This window comes from Furipterus horrens, unplaced genomic scaffold (genome assembly GCF_987537825.1).
Source record: "Furipterus horrens unplaced genomic scaffold, mFurHor1.1.pri manual_scaffold_5, whole genome shotgun sequence".
Classification (NCBI taxonomy): Eukaryota; Metazoa; Chordata; class Mammalia; order Chiroptera; family Furipteridae; genus Furipterus; species Furipterus horrens.
The window spans coordinates 158,437,871-158,459,041 of record NW_028327175.1 but is presented as its reverse complement, the minus strand read 5'-3'; the positions used below and the strand labels follow the sequence as shown (position 1 = coordinate 158,459,041).

The window sequence follows — 21,171 nt, the reverse complement described above, 5'->3', positions numbered from 1 at the left end:
AGGCTCAGAAACCTCTGGGACAGCTATAAGCAAATGAACATCTGAATTCTAGGGTTGCCAGAAGGTGAAGAAGAACTAGAAATTGAAAAATTATGTGAAAAAATAAGCAGAACATCCCTAACTTGGGGAAGGAAATAGACTTATAGGTCCAGGAAGCACCGAGGGTTCCAGAAAAACTGGACCCAGGGAGAACCACACCAAGACACATAATCAAAATGTCAAAAATTAAGGATAAAGAGATCATCTTAAAAGCAGCAAGAGAGAAGAAAAGAATTATGCACAAAGGGGTCCCAATTAGACTATCAGCTGATTTCTCAAAGGAGATAATGCAGGCAAGAAGGGACTGGCGAAAAATATTCAAAGTAATGAAAATCGAAAACCTACAACCGTGATTACTCTATCCAGCGAAGCTGTCATTCAGAATAGAAGGGCAGAGAAAGTGCTTCCAGGACAAAATAAAACTGAAGAAGTTCATTAGATCCAAACCACTGTTATATGAGATGTTAAAAGGACTTGTTTAGAAGGAGGAGGATCAAAATTATGAACATTAAAATGAAAACTATCACAACAACCAACAACAGAAACTAAGGTAATCGAAACAAAGGCAAACTCGGCAACGAGAGTGAAAAAAGAATTATAGGTATGGGGAACATATTGGGGGGAGGTCAGCGGAGAGGAGAAAGGGGGAAAAGAGAGGGAGATGATGCAGGAATTAAGAAGCATAGTAGGAGGGAGTGGAGTAGACAGGAAGATGTTGAGAAGAACTATATGCACAACAAATGGGCATGGATTAAGGAGGGGGGGTCACTGGGTTGAGGGGAGCAGAGGGAAAAGAAATTGGGAGAACTGTAACAGCATAATCAATAAAACATTTAAAAAAAGATGTTAGAAGGTAGTGGAACAAAATGGTAAATATGTTCAATAAAGTTATTGGTGAAAATGAAAAATGACTTGTCTTTTTACTTAAAACTGAACTAACTTTTTGGCCAGCCCAATACGTAGGAATAAATTTAACCAAATGAGGTGAAAGACCTGTAAACTGAAAGCTATAAGGCATCAATGAAGGAAATTGAAGAAAATGCAAATAAATGGAAAGCTATTCCATGTTTTTGGATTGGTAGAATTAATAGTATTAAAGTATCCATACTACTCAAAATGATCTACAGATTCAGTGCAATCCCTAGCATAATTCCAGTGGAATTTTAAACAAATAGAACAATTAAAAAATTAGTAGGGAATCACAAGTGACCCAGATTAACCAAAGCAATCTTGAGAAAGAAAAAGCTGAAGGCATCATGCTTTCTAGTTTCAAATTATAAAAAGAATAACTGAAACAGAACTGTATGACATAAAACCAGACATATAAACCAGTCAAAAAGAATAGATAGTTCAGCAGTAAACCCACACATAGAGGGTCAACTGATCATTGACGGCACCAAGAACACACAGTGGCAAAGGATAGTCTCTTCAATAAATGGTGCTGGCAAAAACTGGATCCCTAGCTTGCACCACTCACAAAATGTAACTCAGAATAAAGACATAAACGTAAGCCCTGAAACTGAAAAACTTAGAAAACATGGTGGGGGGGGTGGGGGGAGAGGATCTCTTAGACATTACTCTTGGTAATCATTTTTTGGATATGACACCAAAAGCACAGGTATCAAAAACAAAAATGAAAACAAATGGGGTATTACAGCAAACCATAACTATTTTACTGCAAAGGAAAGTCAACAAAATGAAAAGTCAACCAATGGAATGGGAGAAAATATTTGTAAATCATCTGATAAGGGTTAATATTAAATATATATTGTCTTTAATATTTATTTGAAATTTTCCTTGGTAAAAGTTTTAAAAACTCAATTTACTTAATAGCAATATGTATAAATACTTAGGCTATTAAATGATAAAGCAGGATATAAATTGTGTTATAGCTAAAACTAGGGAGAAAAACAATTGAAAAATACTAATTGTGCTTGTGATTACTTTTATATATGTAACCCCTAATCCAATTATATACTTTAATAATAAAATTTTTAAAGACCATTTATATTGTGTGCTAAACATAGCTGTATTTGTGCACTCTGGATACATACTATTTGCAGAGCTTTTATGTTAGAAGTATAATAATTTGAAAACTGAAGATGGTATCACTTCAATGGTTTGTCAGATTTTATAGGTGTGTACTTGGGATTCAACAAGAGTATAATGAGAGTAAAAGGCAGTGCAAAAATAATTATTAGTTAGTATCTGTTTAATTATGACTTAAACTAAATATAATGACAAGACCATAATTAAATATTTAAAAAATATGTGAAAATATTTAGCCGTGAGCCTGGAACTCTTCATTTTCAGACATTTTACCTTAAGATAGAGGTTCTCAACCTGTGGGTCGTGACCCCTTCGGGGGTCGAACGACCCTTTCACAAGGGTCGCCTAAGACCATTGGAAAACACATATATAATTGCAATTGTTTTTGTGATTAAACACTATGCTTTAATTATGTTCAATTTGTAACAATGAAAATACATCCTGCATATCAGATACTTACATTAAGATTCATAACAGTAGCAAAATTACAGTTATGAAGTAGCAACAAAAATAATTTTATGGTTGGGGGTCACCACAACATGAGGAACTGTATTAAAGGGTCGTGGCATTAGGAAGGTTGAGAACCACTGCCTTAAGAAGTTGGGTATCTGTTAAATTGTGAAGATAAAAGTAAAAACTAGCTCCATATTAAAGATTAGTTTATATCCTGAAGATTATTTTCGTTTATCAGGCCTAATGATAAAGGGTTTTTCTCTCTTTTTAGGAAGGTGGAGTGTTTTCTTTTGGAGCTGGAGGGTATGGTCAGTTGGGCCATAATTCTACTAGTCATGAAATAAACCCAAGGAAAGTTTTTGAACTCATGGGAAGCATTGTCACTCAGATTGCTTGTGGAAGGTAAGCTATTATGTAAGAGTATTTTGGTCTCTATAACACAATTATGTAGGAGCTTTTTAAAAAAAACGAGAGGCCTTTTTTTGGACACCTGTTATGTCGTCAATTCATAGGGAATACGTTCCAGCAGCTCAAGCTTCTTTCCATTGGTTCTCACAAAGTGTGAATCTCTGGTGGGGAGCAGGCTGGCACTTCAGTTGAACCCCCAAGTACCTTTTCCTTTGGCATACTTTTGTTTTTGATCATTTTCCTTCACATGTTTCAGCTCTTAGAGTACTTAACATTCTCAATACATACATTCTCTTTGCAGGAAAATTTTGCCATTGTTTGTTTACAACAAAATCAACAGCATGCTGTAACACTGTAGACCTGCCCGTTTTTGCCATCGTAACATTTGTGAGACATTTCTTTTTGAACAGTGCCCTTCCCTTGATGTCTACAGTATCACCTTTTTTTTGTAAATTTCCATGTACAATGGAACAACTTCATATTTTCTGAAAGTCCTAGGGAACATATAGGGGTGCCTCTCCTCTTTCTTTTTGTGTTGGTCATTTTTAAAAGTATATCATATTGATTATGTTCTTAAAGTAGCCCCAATTATATTTTTCCCTTTGCTGCCCTCCGCCCTGTACCTCCTTCCCTCCAGCAATCCTACCCTCCTTAGTTCATGTACATGGTTCGTGCATAGAAGTTCTTTGGCTTCTCCCTTTCCTATATTATTCTTAATATCCCTTGTCTATTTTGTACCACCCAATTATGCTTCTTACTCCCTGCACCATTTCGCCATTTTTCCCATTTCCCCCTTCCCAGCTGATAACCCTTCAAATGATCCCCATACCTAGATTCTGTTCCTATTGTTTGCTTAGTTTGTTTTTGTTTTTACTTTTTAAATTCAGTTATTGATAGTTGTGAGTTTGTTGTCATTTTAATGTTCATAGTTTTGATCTTTTTCTTAAATAAGTACCTTTAACATTTCATATAATAATGGCTTGGTGATGATGAACTGCCTTTAGCTTGACCTTGTCTGGGAAGCATTTGATCTGCCCTTCCATTCTAAATGATAGCTTTGCTAGATAGAGTAATCTTGGTTGTAGGTCCTTGCTTCTCATCACATTGAATACTTCTTGCCAGTCCCTTCTTGCCTGCAAAATTTCTTTTGAGAAATCAGCTGATAGCCTTAGAGGCACCCTTTTGTAGGTAACTCTGCTTTTCTCTTGCTGCTTTTAAGGTTCTGTATCTTTCACCTTTGGCATTTTAATTATGATGTGTCTTGGTGTGGTTCTCTTTGGGTCTCGCTGGTTTGGGACTCTCCATGCTTCCTAGACTTGTATGGCTATTTCCATTGCCAAATTTCAGAAGTTTTTATTCATTACTTTTTCACATAAGCTTTCAATTTCTTGCTCTTCCTCTTCTCCTTCTGGCACTTCTATGGTTCAGATGTTGGCATGTTTAAAGATGTTCCAGACGTTCGTAAGACTCTCCTCATTTTTTTCAATCCTTGTTTCCTCATTTTGTACTGGTTGACTGTTTTTTTCTTCCTTATGTTCCAAATCATTGATTTGAATCCCGGTTTCCTTCCTTTCACCATTAGTTTTGTGTGGATTTTCGTTCATTTCATTTAGCATAGCCTTCACTTCTTCCCTTATGCGTTTGCCATACTTAAGCATATCTGTCAAGCCTGTGAGCATCTTCATCACCAGTGTTTTGAATTCTACTTCTGTTAGGTTGGCTTTCTCCTCATTGCTTAGTTCTCCCATTGGAACGTTGATCTGTTTTCTTTTTTGGGCCATACTTCCCTGTCTCTTCGTCTGGACAGGTTCCTGTGTTTGTTTGCTTTTGTGTGTTAGGTAGAGCTGTCGTTCCTGTTGCATTGTAAGGAGCGGAACTTTAGGTATTCGTCAGTAACAGGAGACCTGTTTCACCACATTGTGATGCTGTATGCGGGGGAGGGGTCTGAGAGGGAACAGTGCTGCTTGCTCAGCACTCGCCCCTTTTCCAGGCACTTCTCCCACTTCCGGTATGGGACTGGCGCCTCTCTAGCTGTTGCCCTGGCCGTTGTTCCTTGAGTGTCTGGGTCTGCAGACGTTCTAGGACCTTGGGGCCCTTTAAACAAGCGGACCCTACTGAGAGATTGGCTGTTTGCACAGTCAGAAGCAATGAGGCTTTATTTTACCTGGCGTTGGAACCGTGAGCTGTGTGGTCTGGTCTGGTGCTGGGAGTGCTCCCCAGGAGTCCCTCCCTACTTTTTTAAAACGTGTGACTGTTTTCTGCTAGCCTGCTGCTGCCACCGCTGCTGTTGCTGCTACTGCCACCACACCGCGTCCTCTTCACCCCCTCCTACCTGTCTGGATGAGTATTTCTTCTTTATATCTTTGTTAGATTTCCGTGCAACTCGATTTTCTGAAACTTCTGGTTGTCTCTAGTTTTGAGGTAGTTGTATTTCTTCTTAATTATGTAGGGAGAGAGACATAGCGTGTATGTCTAGGCCTCCATCTTGGGCGGAAGTGCTGTGTTTATCATCTTCAAATTAGTGGAAGACGGCAGTTCCAATTGAAAGTAAGGAATTTTTTTTTTAATCCTCACCCAAGGACATGCTCATTGATTTTTAGAAAGAGGGCAATGGAGTGAGAGAGACCTCTAGCCTAGGCATGTGCTCTGACTGGGAATTGAATCTGCGACCTTTCAGTTTACAGGATGATGCTCCAGCCAACTGAGTTACATTTTCCAAAGCAAGGATTTCTTTTTAATAAGTTGTTTAAGAATCTAGTAATCTATAAGAACTTCACCTCTAAATGCCTAATTTGTTACTAAGGAGTCAGAGTAACAGGAGAAGCATCTTTTATACTGATTATTTCACCTTTCTTTATCTGAGGCAAGATATTAATAATGTGTGTATAATATTGTATTTATTGTCTATAGCATCACACTTGAAGGGAAATTATAGATCCATCTTTTCACCTCCTTTTTTTAAAGAATGAGGAAATTGATTGATTAATTATTTAACACAAGATTAGTTAGTCGTAAAAGTTGAATTAGAATACAGATCTCCGGATTCCTGGTTGTTGGGAGTAAATAGAAGAGTCAGAACTTTGAAATTGAGCTTCACCTTTGGTGGTTTAAATTAGACCCCAAGAAGCAAAATATACTTTGACTAGTTAACTCAGTTTGAACTTTTTGTTTAATTTTTTTCTACTTATTATGTATTCTTATACAGTATAGTTTTACCAACTGTTAGCTTCAGATACATGGGATCACACTGTAGGTAGCCTTCAAAGACTTTTTTTTTAACGTGCTTACCTGATTATCCATATGTGTGTAGCTATGGCTCCTCATCGTTAAGTTTCATTGCTGTGTTTTATTTTATTTTATTATATGCATATAGCCCTGTCTGGTGTGGCACAGATTGAGTGCTGGCCTGCCAAACTGAATGGTTACCAATTGATTCCTGGTCAGGGCACATGCCTGGGTAACGGGCCAGATCCCCCATTCAGGGCATACAAGAGGCAACTAATCAATGTTTCTCTCCCTCTTTCTTCCTCCCTTCCCTTCTCTAAAAATAAATAAAATCTTTAAAATTAAAAAAATAATTGTATACATATATAATTTTGTACTCATTGCTAATAGGCATTTGGGTGCTTCCAGTTTTTGGCCATTACAAATGATATTGCTCAGAACATTTACTATATGACATACGTAAACCTTTGTATTTCTAAAGTACATACCTGGAATAGAAGTGCTGGGTTATAGAGGATAGTTAACTTGAATTTTGCAAGTTAATGTCTCCCTACTTACCAAAGTGGTTATGCCAGTTTATTGTATATTCCCATTAGTATTATATGAGAATTCCTGACAGTATCTTTGTCACCATTTGGTATTGTCAGACTTTTAAAAATTTTGGATATGTAGTATTACTTAATCATGATTTATAGGAATTGCATTGAATCTGTATATCACTTTGGGAAGTATTGATATCCTGACAGTATTAAGTTTCCCAATTCATGAATATGGGATTTCTTTTTATTTATATCTTTAATTTCTTTTAGTAATATTTTATATTTTTCATTTTCTTTTACCTTTTTGCTTAAGTTAATCTTTAGTACTTATTCATTTAGATTCTATTATAAATGGCATTTCTAAAAAATTTCTTTTTTGATATTTTGGTATAGTGTATAGAAATGAAACTGAATTTAGCATGTCGATTTTGTATCCTGCTTTGGTGAAATATTTATTAGTTCTGATAGTTTTTTTTTTTTGTGTGTGTGTGTATAGAATCTTTTAAGTTTTCTACATATGAAGTCCTATAATCTGTATACAGAGGTAATTTTACTTATTCTTCGATTTAGACACCTTTTATTTCTTTTCCTTGCCTAGTGCCCTGACTAGAACTTCTAGTACCAAGTTTAATAGAAATGGTCAAAATAGGCATTTTTGCCTTGTTCTTAATCTTAGAGAGAAATCTTTCAGTCTTTCATTACTGAGTATGATATTTGCTGTGGGTTTTACATATATGGCTTTTATTATGTTGAGTTAATTTTCTTCTATTCCTAGTTTGAGGGCTTTTATTATGAAAGAGTGTTGACTTCTGTGAATTTTTTTCTATGTCTTTTGAGGTGATCATGTAAGTTTTTTCTTTATTCTGTTTAGGTTGTATTGTACCTTGATTGATTTGTATATGTTGAACCATCCTTGCATTACAGGAATAAATTTCAGGTGATTATGCTGTATAGTCTATTTTAATATGCTATTGAATTCAGATTGCTAGTGTTCTGTTGAAAATTTTTGCATTGATATTCATAAGGGATAATAGTCTGTAGTTTTTTGTAGTGCGCTTGTCTGGTTTTGATATCAGGACTGTAATGGCCTCTTAGAATGAGTTAGAAAGTTTTCACTCCTCTTCAATTTTTTGTAAAAGTGTAAGGAGCATTCGTGTTAGTTCTTTAAATGTTTGATAAAATTCACTAGTGAAGCCATCTGGTGTAAGTCTTTGTTGGGAGATTTTTGATTATTGATTCAATCTTTTTACTAATTACATGTCTATTCTGGTATTCTTTTGCTATTGATTTAGTGCCAGTAGGTTTTGTATTTCTAGGAATTTTTCCATTTCATTTACATATGAGATCTAATTTTCTGTTTCATCTACATATGAAATGTAATTTTGTTGGCAAATTACTGTTTATAGTACTTTCTTATGAGCATTTATATTTCAGAAGCATTGGAAGTAATGTCTCCACTTTCGTTTCTGATTGTAATAATTTGAATATTTTTTTAGTCAATCTAGCTAAAGTGTTGTCAATTTTGTTAATATTTTCAAAGAGCCAGCTTATGGTTTTGTTGACTTTAGGTATGTTTCTATTCTATTTTTTATTTATCTCAGCTCTGATGTTTATTATTTTATTTTAACATGGGGGAAAATCAAAGTTTAATACAGATGCATAGGGAATTCACATAGGCATGAAAATTCCACTGGGCCAGACATTTTGGATAAAGGGGTATGGAGTATTAGATTTCAGAAGTGAGAATGGGTGATTTACAGGTTGTTGAGGAAGAGTAGAGGACGTGAGAGGAAAATCCTTGCTAGGTGACTCAAACAGTGGGACACAGGGTGTCTAGCTAACAGGTACCTGCCTAAAGCTCTCTTATTTACCATACTTTCAAATTAGGCTAAGGCTACGTCCTGAGATCTTCCTGAAGCAGGTTTCTCTCTCTCAATCTCTTGGGATCAGCTCTAACCTTTATTACTTCCTTTCTTCTGCTAGCTTTGGGTTTAGTTCATTCTTTTTTTTTTTTTTTTTTTTTTTCCTTACATTGTAAAGTTAGGTTTTTATTTGGAATATTTTTTGTTTTGGAAATCTTGTTTTTTAATGTAAGCATTTATAACTATAAATTTTCTTCTTAGAACTGCTTTCCCTGCATCTCTTAGGTTTTGATATGTTATATTTCCATTTTATTCATCTCTTATATCTTTTATTTTTCTTGTGAGTTCTTTGATTCATTGATTGTTTACGAGTGCATTAATTTCCACAAGTTAACTTCTGGCCAAGATGGAGGCATAAGTAGACAACGCTTCGCCTCTTTCCACAACTGTAAGAGGGATTACATTTACCCCAAAACAGAAAAACAACCAGGACTACCAGAAAATCAAACTGCATGAAAGTGCAGCAAACAAAGATAGAAAGAAGTAATACCCAGATAGGTAGGGGGCAGAGCCGGGGAGCTTGGGCAAAAAGGACTCAGTGTGGTAGTGATAGCGGCAGCAAGGCAGTGGCTGTGTCCGGCTGGTGGAAAGAGCAGTCACACATTATAAAAGCCAGGAGGGATGCTTGGGAAGTAGTCCCAGTCCCAGGCCAGATTGCACAGTTCATGGTTCCAGCGCCAGGAAAATAAGGCCTCATTGCTTCTGGCTATGAAAACCATTGGGGATTCGGGTGGTGGAAGAAACTGCCAGTCTCTCAGGAGAGTCTTATCTGGAGGGCCTCCACCATCCTAGAATGTCTGCAAACCCATCCACTTTGGGAACCACAACCAGGGCAACAGCTAGAAGGAGCACCCATTACATAAGGAAAGCGGGGTAAGTGACTGGAAAAGGGACTAGTGCTGAGCAAGCAGCATTGTTCCCTCTCAGACCCCTCCTCCACATACAACACCACAAGGTGGTGAAATGGGTAATCCATCACTAATGAATACCTAAGGCTCCACCCCTTATAAGGTAACAGGTATGACAGCTCTACCTAATACACAAACAAACATAGGAGGCTGTCAAGTTGAGGAGACAGAGAATATGGTCCAAAGGAGGGAGCAGATCAGGGGGGTCCAGAGGGAGAATTAAGCAATGAGGAGATAGTCAACCTAACAGACACAGAGTTCAAAACACTGGTGATAATGATGCTCACAGATATCAGTGAGTACGGCAAATGCATAAGGGAAGAGGTGAAGGCTATGCTAAGTGAAATGAAGAAAAATCCATGCAAAACCAATCGTGAAGGGAATGAAGCCAGAGTTCAAATCAATGATATGGAAAATAAGGAAGAAATAGTCAACAGATACAGAATAAAGAAACAAGAATTGAAAAAAATGAGGAGAGGCTTAGGAACCTCTGGGACAACTTTAAACAAACCAATGTTCAAATCTTAGGAATGCCAGAAGAAGAGAAAGAGCAAGAAATTGAAAACTTATGTGGAAAAAATAATGAAGGAAAACTTCCCTAATTTGGTAAAGGAAATAGACATACAAGTCCAGGAAGCACAGAGAGTCCCAAACAAGCTAGACCCAAGGAGGACCACACCAAGACATGTCATAATTAAAATGTCAAAATTTATAAATAGAGACTCTGAAAAGCAGCAAGAGATAGTTACCTACAAAGGAATTCCCCATGAGACTGTCAGCTGGTTTCTCAAAAAAAACTTTGCAGTCAAGGGGACTGGCAAGAAGTATTCAGAGTGATGAAAAGCGAGGACCTACAACCAAGGTTACTCTATTCTGCAGAGCTGTCATTTAGAATGGAAGGGCAGAATAAAGTGCTTCCCAGACAAGGTAAAGCTAAAGGAGTTTATCATCATCAGGCCATTATTACATGAAATGTTAAAGGGACTTATTTAAGAAAAAGATCAAAACTATGGTAATAAACTCACAAATATCAACAAGTGAATCTAAAAAATAAAAACAAAAACAAACTAAGCAAACTAGAATAGGGGCAGAATGATAGGTATGAGGATGATTTGCAGGGTTATCAGCTGGGAAGGGAAGGGGGAGAAATGAGGCTATGGTGCATGGAGTAAGAAGCATTATTGGTAGGTACAAAATAGGGCAGTTAAGAATAATGGAGCAAAGGGTGAAGCAAAGAACTTATATGTAGGACCCAGGGTCATGAACTAAGGGAGGTAGAAATGCTGGAAGGAAGGGGGGGTTACAGAGCGGAGGGGAGCAAAGGGAAATGAAATTGGGACAACTGTAACAGCATAATCAATAAAATATACTTAAGCAAACAAATGAACCTAAAAAAACAAACTAAACAACTAGAAGAGGAACAGAATTATAGGTATGGAGATCCTATGGAGGGTTGTCAGTGAGGAAGGGGTTAGAGATCATGGAGAAAGGTACAGGAATCAAGAAGCATAACTGGTAGGTACAAAATAAATGGGGACGTTAAGAATGATATAGGAAAAGGAAAAGCCAAAGAACTTAGAGCAAGAGCCATGGACATGAACTAAGGGAAGGGGGCATTGCTGGAGAGAAGGGAGGTACTGGGCAGAGGGGGCAAAGGGGAAAAAAATTGGTACAACTGTAATAGCATAAGCAATAAAATATACTTTAAAAAAAGTCCACAAGTTATTGAATTTTCCAGTTTCTTTATGTTATTGATTTCTCATTTTATCCTATTTTGTTTGGAGAAGATATTTTGAAGGTATCTTAAAATCAGACTTAATAGCTGACTCAATATATGGTCTATCCTGGAGAATATTCTGTGTGCATTTAAAAAGAACGTGTGCATGTTGTTGTTGGGTAGAGTGTCTCGTTAGAAATAGTTGGTGTATGGTTTTGTTCAAGTTCTGTATTTCCTTATCTTTTGTCTGGTTTTTCTGTTATTGAGAATAAGGCATTAATGTCTCCAGTCATTAGAGTAGAACTATATTTCTCCCTTCAATTCTGTCAGTCTTTGCTTCATATATTTTAGTGGTCTGTTATTAGATATAAAAATGGTCTTAGTTGTTTTTATCTTCTTGCTGTATTGAGTCTTTTTGTTAATATATAATGTTTTTCTTTGTCTCTTGTAACCTTTTTTGACTTAAAGTTTATTTTGTCTGATAAGAGTATGGCCACGCTGTTCTCTTCTGGTTATTTGCATGGAATATCTTTTTTGTCTTTTCACTTTCAATCTAAAGTGAGTCTCTTGTAGATAGTATAAAGTTGGATAATGTTTTTATTTATTTTTTATTCATTCTGCCAAACTCTTTGAGTGTATCATTTACGCTGTTTACATTTAAAGTAATTACTGAGCTGTATGGACTTCTATTATTTTGTACTTGCTTTATGTATGTCTTATTTTTATCCCTCATTTCTTGCATTACTTCTTCTTTTGTATTTACTTTATATTTTGCAGTAAGATGTTTTAATTCCCTTCAGATTTCCTTTTTTTTGTATATTCTATAGCTATTTGTAGTTACTTTGGGGATTACATTTAATATCCTAAAGCTATAATACTAATTCAGATTCATACCAGGTTAACTTCAGTAACATACAAAAACTCTGTTCCTATATAATTCTGTTCCCACCCCCTTTCAATTATCGATATGTAAGATAAATTATTTATACCTTGTGTATCCAAAAACAAATTAGTAATTTTATGCAATAGTCTTAAATTATGTAGAGAACAAAATATGGGGGGAAAATAGAAAACAAAATATGGAGTTATAAACCAAAGTTACAATAATACTAGCTTTTATAATCACACATGTATTTATCTTTATTTAGATAGTTACTTTTTCACACAGCTTCAGAAAGGTTTTTCTGGAAATCAGATTTTTGGTTGAACATTTTTCTTTCAGCATTTTGAATATAACCCCTTAGCAGATGTATCAGTGAATATCTTTTTCCATTCTGTGGGTTGTTTTTTTATTTCGTTGATGGTTTCCTTAGCTATGCAAAAACTTTTAAATTAGATGTAGTCCCATTTGTTTATCTTTTATTTTCTTCCTTGCCTGAGAAGATATATCAGAAAAAATATTGCCATGAGCAGGGTCCAGGATTTTACCACGTATGTTTTCTTCTAGGATTTTTATGATTTTGAGTCTAACATTTAAGTCTTTTATTCATTTTACATTTATTCTTGTCTGTGCATAAGAAAGTGGTCTAGTTTCATATTTCTGCACATATCTGTCCAGTTTTCTCAACAGCATTTATTGAATAAACTATATTTAGCCTGTTGTATGTGCTTGCTTCTTCTGTTGAATACTAATCGACTATAAAGGTGTTGGTTTATTTCTCGGCTCTTTATTCTGTTCCACTGATCTATGTTTCTTTTTATGCCAGTACCATGCTGTTCTGAGTACAATGTCATTATAGTATAGTTTGATATTAGGTAGCATGATTCCTCCAACTTTGTTCTTCTCAGGATCACTTTTGCTATGCTGGGCCTTTTGTGGTTCCATATAAATTTTTGAAATATTTGTTCCAGTTCTGTAAAATACATCATTGGAATCTTGATAGGAATTGCATTGAATCTATACTGTCGATTGCTTTGAGTAGTATGGATATTTAAATGGTGTTAATTCTTCCTATTCATGAACACGGTATGTGCTTCCACTTACTTGTATCTTCTTCAATTTCTTTCTTCAGTGTCTTATAATTTTCTCTGTACAGGTCTTTTACATCCTTGGTTAGGTTTATTCCGAGGTATTTTATTCTTTTTGAAGCAATTGTGAGGGGGATTGTTTTCTTAATTTCCCTTTCTGTTAGTTTCTTATCGGCATATAAAAATGCACCTGATTATATTAATTTCGTATCCTGCTTTGCTGAATTCATTTATCAGTTCTAGTAGTTTCTTGGTGGAATCGTTAGGGTTTTCTACATACAATATCATATCATCTGTACATAAAGACAGTTTTACTTCTTCTTTTCCAATTTAGATGCCTTTTAATCTTCCTCCTGTCTGATTGCTGTGGCTACGACTTCCAGTACTATGTTGAATGAAAGGTGAAAGTGGACATCCCTGTCTTGTTCCTGATCTTAAGGGGACCGTTTGAAGTTTTTGCCCATTGAATATGATGCTGGCAATGGGTTAGTCATATATGGCCTTTATTATGTTTAGGTATGTTCCCTCTATTCCCACTTCACTGAGAGTTTTTATCATAAATGGGTGCTGGATTATATCAAATGCTTTTTCTGCATCTATTGATATGAACATGTGGTTTTTGTCCTTCGTTTTGTTTATGTGGTGTATTACATTTATTGATTTGTGAATATTGTACCAAGCTTGCATTCCTGGAATAAATCTCAATTGATCATGGTGTATGATCTTTTTGATTTGTTTATTGCTGTATTTGGTTTACTAATATTTTGTTGAAGAATTATGCATCTATATTCATCAGGGATATTGGCCTATAATTTTCTTTTTTTGTGAGTGTGTTTATCTGGTCTTGGAATTAGGATAATGCTGACCTTGTAAAATGAGCTTGTGATCTTCCCTCCTCTTGAATTTTTTTGGAGTAGTTTGAGGAGAGGTTTTAGTTCTTAGAATGTTTGCTTAAATTCCCCTGAGAAGCCATCCTGTCCAGGGCTTTTGTTTGTTCTAGGAATTTATTTCATCCAGGTTGTCCAGTTTGTTGGCATATAGTTTGTAATATATTCTTACAATCCTTTGAATTTCTTTGATGTCAGTTGTTATTTTTCCTCTTGATTTCTGATTTTAGTATTTAGGTCCTCTTTTTTTCTTGATGAGTTTGGTTAAAGGTTTGTCAATCTTTTTCATCTTTTTCAAAAACCAGCTCTTGGATTCATTGATCATTTGTATGGTATTTTAAGACTATTTTGTTTATTTCTGCTCTACTCTTTATTATTTCCTTCTTTCTATTTACTTTGGGCTTTGTTCTTTCATAAGTTCCTGTACATATAAATTTAGATTGTTTGAGCTTTTTCTTGTTTCTTGAGATAGGCCTGTAATGCTATGAATTTACCTCTTAGGATTTCTTTCCCAGTGTCCCACAGATTTGGATTGTTATGTCCTCATTTTCATTTGTTTCAGGGTATCTTGATTTTTTCCTTGATGTCATTGTTGACCACATTTATTGTTTAAGAACATGTTATTTAGCTTTCATGTCTTTGTGTATTTTTCAGTATTCTTCTTGTGATGGATTTCTAGTTTCATAGCAGTATGGTCAGAGAAGATGCTTGATAAGATTTCAGTCTTCCTAAATTTATTGAGACTTATTTTGTATCCTAATACAGTATTCCCTCACTTATCGCAGGTATTACATGCTAGACCCCCCCCCCCCCCCGCGAAAGGTGAAAATCTGCGAAGTAGGAACCTTACGTTTATTTTAGTATTTATATTTTAAGGCTTTATAATCCCTTCTCACACACTTATAAACCGTTCCCAGTCCCTTATTAACCTCTCCCACTCCCTTATTAATCTTTTCCACACTTATAAACACTGCTTATGTTCTTAAACATATTCTACACTCTTAAACCTACCTAACTTTAACAACATACATATACAGTACCGCAAAATCCTGCGATATAGCGTAAAATCCGCGATAAATAATTAAATATATATATTTTTTAAATCCCACGATACAGTGAGGCCTCAATAAGTGAACCACGATATAGAGATCGACTATTGTATGTGGTCTGAGAAAATGTTCCACATGCACTTGAAAAGTATTCTGCAGCTTTGTGTTGAAATGCTCTGAAAATATCAATTACATCCATTTGATGTAGTGTGTCTTTTAAAGCCTCTGTCTCCTTGTTGATTTTCTGTCTGAAAGATCTATCCATTGAAGTCATTCGGGTGTGAAAATCTCCTATGACTGTATTTCTGTCGAACTCTTCCTTTATGTCCATCAAGATTTGCTTTACATAGTTAGGTGCTCCTATATTGGGTACATAAGTGTTTACTAAGGTTATATCCTCTTGTTCTATTGTTCCCTTTATCATTATGTAGTATTCTTTGTCTCTTACGATAGTCTTGGTTTTAAAGTCTATTTTGTCGGATATAAGTATTGCCACCTCAGCTTTTTTTTCCTTTCCATTTAGATGAAGTATTTTTTTCCATCCCTTTACTTATAGTTTGTGTGTATTTTTCACACACGTATATATGGGTTTTGTTTTCTTATCCATTCAGCTACCATATGTCTTTTGATTGGAACATTTACGCCATTTACATTTAAAGTGATTTTTTGATAGATATGTATTTATTGCCATTTTATTATTTTTAAACTATTCTCTGTAGTTTCCTAGTTTTTGCTTTCCTTTTTAAGCAAGCCTTTTAACATTTGTTGCAGTACTGGTTTGGTGGTAACAAAGTCCTTTAGCTTCTTTTTAGCTGAGAAGCTCTTCATTTCTCATTTACCTTGCTATGTAAAGTAGCCTTGGTTGTAGGTCCTTGCTTTTCATCGCCTTGACTGTTTTATGCCAATCTGTGTGGCCTCAAATGTTTGTGTTGAGAAATAATATGGCAGTCTAATGGGAGCTCCCTTATAGGTAAGTAACTGCCTTTCTCTTGTGGCCTTTAAGATTCTCTCCTTGTCTTTAAGCTTTGTTTTAATTATGATGTGTCTTAGTGTGAGTCTCTTTGCCATCTTGTTTAGGACTCTCCGTACTTCCTGAACTTGTGTGTCTTTTTCCTTCACCACGTTAGAGAAGTTTGTGGTCATTATTTCTTCAAATAGGTTCTTAATCCATTGCTCACTGTCTTCTCATGGTATCCCCATGATGTAGATGTTGTTATGCTTCATGTTGTCCCAAGGGTCCCTTATTTTTCCTCATTTTCAAAAATTCTTTTTGCTGCTCTACTTGGGTGTTTTTCTACCTTGTCTTCCAAATTGCTGATTTGATCCTCTGTTTCATCTAACCTGTTTATTCCTTCCTGTGTATTATTTATTTCACATACTGCGTTCTTTATTTCTGACTGGTCCTTTTTTTATGATTTCTATGTATTTTCATGGTGTTGAGCATCCTTATAATCATTACCTTAAACTGTATATATCTGATGAATTGCTGGCTTCCATTTCAATTAGGTTCTTTTCCTGGAGAATTCTCTTGTTCTTTCATTTGGGGCCTACATATTTCTATTTGGCTGCCTCTGTATTTGTTTCTATGTAATAATAGATAGATGTGCAAAGACACTGGTGCAGGCCCATGACAGACATTCCCTGTCTCTGGCCCTGGGCAACCTATTTGGAGCTATCAGCAATCCACAGCTTGTGGCTCCCTCTGCTGAATCTGGATATGTACAGAAAGAATCCGACTGTGCACCAAAGCTGACTTTTCCCAGCACTAGTCCTAGTGGGAGGTCAGCTAAAGTTTCAAAGCACCCCAAGGTCCACCACCACCTTCAGGCTCTGTTAGGCTTAATCACTGAAAGTTCCTCCAGCTGTACTCCTTAGCAGCCAGGCTAAAGCTCCACAGGGTGGAGTGAGAGAGTTTCCTGCGGTGGTGGTCTGTTAGTTTCTCCCCAGGCTGATGCCACGTGGAGGGAAGTGCTGTGCCTGAGAAAGATGGCCTTTGCAGTATCAGGAATGGCTGATTGGGCACAGAGATCCTGGCAGCTCACTCTTCAGCTCTCTCCCCATAGCTGCCAGCTTCAGACTCTCATGCGTGTCTGGTTCACTCTGCCCTACTTCTGGTGGAGTCCAGAGTAAGAGGATACAAATGAAATTTTGTTCATTGGTCCTTTAAGAGGCACTGTGCATATTTAGCTGTCTGTCCCTGGCAGACAGAAACCCCGTTGCTTTTCATAGCTGTATGTTATTTGGGTTTCTTTCCTGGTTCTGGTGCTCTAGGCTGGGGAGCCAAGCTTGGGATTTAGACTCCACACTGCTCAGGGGACCCCTCCGCCACCTGCCGGCTGCTGAAATATGTCTCTGGAACTTCAGCTGCCATCTATGGGAGCCCAGTGAGCCCTCTTGTGGCTCTGCACTTCCTATCATTCTCATTGTGGTGATGTGGTTTCTTCTGTATGTCTTTGGTTATAAAGGCTTTTCTCCAGCTAGTGTTCAGTTGGTTATTTAGGATGATTTTTCTGTAATTTAGTTGAAATTCCAGTTTGGTCCTGGGAGGAGGTTAGTGTAGCCCACCCGTTCTGCAACCATTTTGGACCTTGAAAAAATTTTTCATCAATGTTTTCAGTTATGTTAGTTTTCAAGCTTACCTTTTATTTCTTGGACATTAAGTAACTATCAAACATAGTTGTTCTTGATTCTTGTATTTGATACTTTCAATATCTGAAGTCTTTAGAGATCTATTTCTATTGTTTTTTTCTTTCTGCTGGATTTTGTTCATCATACCCTGTGTTTTGGTATGCCATTTTTGTGTGCATGGCCATGTATTTGAAAAATTATTTATGGAAATGAATTGACAGAACTTCCCTCTTCTCGTATATGAATCAATCTATTAGAAAAGCTAAACAGCAGTTCAGTATGTAAATGAATGGGAGTGGTAATATCAAAATCTTTTTTCGACTGTTAGTTATACTTGAATGTATAGATTCTAAAGTTTAGAGAGTTTGTTTTTTTCTTTTTTGTTACCCACTTCATGTGTAATTCATTAAAAGACTATAAAGCAGTATTATTTTAACGTTGTATTGGGAGCGAAATCTTGACCAGTTTGACTTCTAGGCAGTTAGTACTATAACAACTATGTATTACTTACTTATTGAATAATTGTCCATAAACCTTCTGAAGGAAGCAGCCAAGGTACACCAGAAATGTGAATCCATCAAGGAGGTGATCCAAAAGCAAAAGGTTTCAAATTCCAGTAATATAATGTAGTGTTCTTGAGCTATAACATTCAATCAGAGCTTAAGATAGTTATGTTTGTTCACGGAGTCTCAATGCTGATTTCATGCTATAATCCCTTAGAGAGATTTTAGAAATATGGATTGTTGCCTAGGCTTCCTCTTGGATGATTCCAATATGCAGCCAGGATGAAGAACCACTCTTTCAGTAGACCAGTTTGAGGAAGAGTTTAATGAACTAATATCTATATGTTCCTTTGAGGATGTCACAATGTCTACTTCCTGAAGGAGGCAGATGGGGCATTTGTTAACTCCTTCAACCAGAGTAGTTTGTCTGTTTTATATGCTAAGATTCCATTTAACATTTTCTTTGTTAAAAGAGTATCCTTAGTTAAAAAATTTTTGGTTGACTGTTGGCTGATATGGTTCTGAGGTAAGATGGTTGGTAGGTTCTACTTAGTTTTCCAGTAATATGACAGATTGAGAAACTTGAAAACCCTTTTGAATCAAAATACCTTTTAAGTAACATAGATTAGTTTGCCAGGAAGGAAGGAATTTCACAGAGCAAAAACAAAGAAATCTGAAAACCATAGCTGTTAGTTTAAACCGACTCTCTAGAGCTGCCCTGAAAGAGTTTGCCAATCTGGATGATGTATTAATTAGCTTATATTGCTAAACAAACCACCCAAAATGTAGTAGCTCAGAACAATTATTTATCTAGCTAATGATTTTGTAAATCAGTATTTTGGACTGGGGTTAGCTAGGCTGTTCTTATTTTAGCTGGACTCGGTTGGTCAGCTGATGATTGGCTAAGGGCTGGATAGTCTAGGGTAGCTTTAGCTGGGACAGCTTGTCTCTGTTCCAGAGTGTGTATGTCATTCTTCAGTCGCTAACCTTAGATTATTTTTGTGATGATATAGAGCAGGGTTCCTAAAGAGAAAGAAGGAAAAAGTACAAAGCCATTTGTGAGGCATAGGCTTAGATCTGTTACACTGCCATTTCTGCTGCATTGTGTTGTTCAAAGCAAGGCCCAGGTCAGAGCCCACTTGTAGGACATGGAGAAATAGATTCCCTGTCTTTGTGGGTATAGGGAAAGGAATAATTTTGGCCCTTTTTATAAACAATATACCATAGATGGCAAAGGGGTTTGGGACAGGAAACAAGACCTAAAAACTGATAGAGGCAGTAATAGGACCTGAGAAACCATCTTCTCCCAATAAAACTACCTCATGGAAAGAGTTCACCATGTAATAGTCCCTTGTGTGAGAAATGCTCACAGTAAAACACCAGGACACAAGACTTAAGCAGTAAATGAGGCATTTGTTTATTCACGGATTTCCAAGTCCAGGCGCAGCCTAACAAAGGGTGCGCTCAGAGGCTCAGAGCAGGCTGCTTTTATCCTAACACGAGTAAACCCCCCCCTTTCCTCTCTGTTTTTCCCTATTGGATACTCTGGAGTTAAAATCTAACGCAATTGACTGAATCAACTAAGGGTAGTAATTAACTCATGAATAAGTTTCCTTATTTCGCTGACCGTGCATAGTTCCCAAGTGATAAATATTCCATGATGGATGCCCCTCACACTTGGTTAACTCTGACTGTTTCTGAGGTGATAAATATTCCTTAACTCTGACTATCTGTGTCTCTAGCCCTTCTTGAAAGTTTTCTTAACCTGCTTATCACATTTCTCTTTTGCTGCTAATCATTTCTTACCGGTTTGAGTGTCACTTATCTGTCCCTCACAATTCCCCCTGTCTCTTTTCAGAAATTGACTACTCAAACCTTTTTATTTTTCCTCTCAAACCTAAGGAGGATTTCTTGACTTTCTTTTTCATAGCGAGGGTTTCTTCTGGGCTCTAGGAGGAAGAGATTATGATACGTTGCCGGCATTTGTTTAGTTAGTGCAGCCTTTGAATTAAATCTCTGATGCAGGGAATAATACAACAGCCTAAAGCTGTGAGGATGCCTGCTACCACTATGAGAGATACGAGAGCTAATGAGATCATTCCTTCCAATTGCCAAACCAATTTTCTAACCATCCTGTTATAGAATTGTCTATACCTGAGTTTTCTGCTAGTTCATTTACTAGAGTTGTCAGTCCCTGAAGAGCGTTAGTGATAGATCCATCAGGAGCTATATTAGTAGGCATGAAGGTGCAACACTGCCCCCTGAGCATTACACATACACCTCCCTTCTCTGCCAGCATCATATCCAGTGTCATCCTGTTCTCCCAGGCCACTTGACTGGTTGTGTCTAGTTGTTGAGGTATTCCTCCTATAGCATTCCTAGTATAATTGTTAAACCTATGCTGGTTATAATAAATATAGTTTATCCAATCGATATTTTTATTAATGGTTGACCTCCAGAAGAGGACTGACTCAAACCCTGCTGCTGTCTGATTTCTAACCTTAAACTCATCCAGAACTACTCTACGGTCCCCAATAGCATCAATGTAAATATGAGGGTCAAATGATCCACCAGGCACCATTGACCTCTTTTTCCTAGCAGCATTAGACTGGTCCGGTTTTGGAAATGCTATGGTAATGGGATAGCCAATTGAACCAGGGCGCAGGTTCTACTCCACCTGTCTGGCAGAACTTTCCAGAGGGCTCCTCTGCCCACAATACCACCAGACATCTGCTCTGGGGACTCGGAGGGGAGAATAGTTGCCTGCCCCACTGTTGAAGTAGCTCGCATTTCTGGTATGAGTGCATGCTAGGAGTTCTCCCACAGGGGTACCCGAATTCACTTCCCATCTAGAGAGGCAAGAAGAGTAACTCATG

The 21,171-nt window shown here is 36.8% G+C and overlaps 1 protein-coding gene across 4 annotated transcripts in view; it reads left to right on the top strand.

Annotated features, from left to right (window-relative positions):
* HERC4 (HECT and RLD domain containing E3 ubiquitin protein ligase 4) overlaps positions 1-21,171 on the top strand; it is a 127,922-nt gene that overhangs the window by 38,991 nt on the left and 67,760 nt on the right. For all 4 annotated transcript variants that reach the window (XM_090278095.1, XM_090278097.1, XM_090278093.1 and 1 more), the window contains one exon: positions 2,813-2,943. In XM_090278095.1, the coding sequence (XP_090134221.1) occupies positions 2,813-2,943 (131 nt within the window). The remainder of the gene's footprint in view (positions 1-2,812; positions 2,944-21,171) is intronic.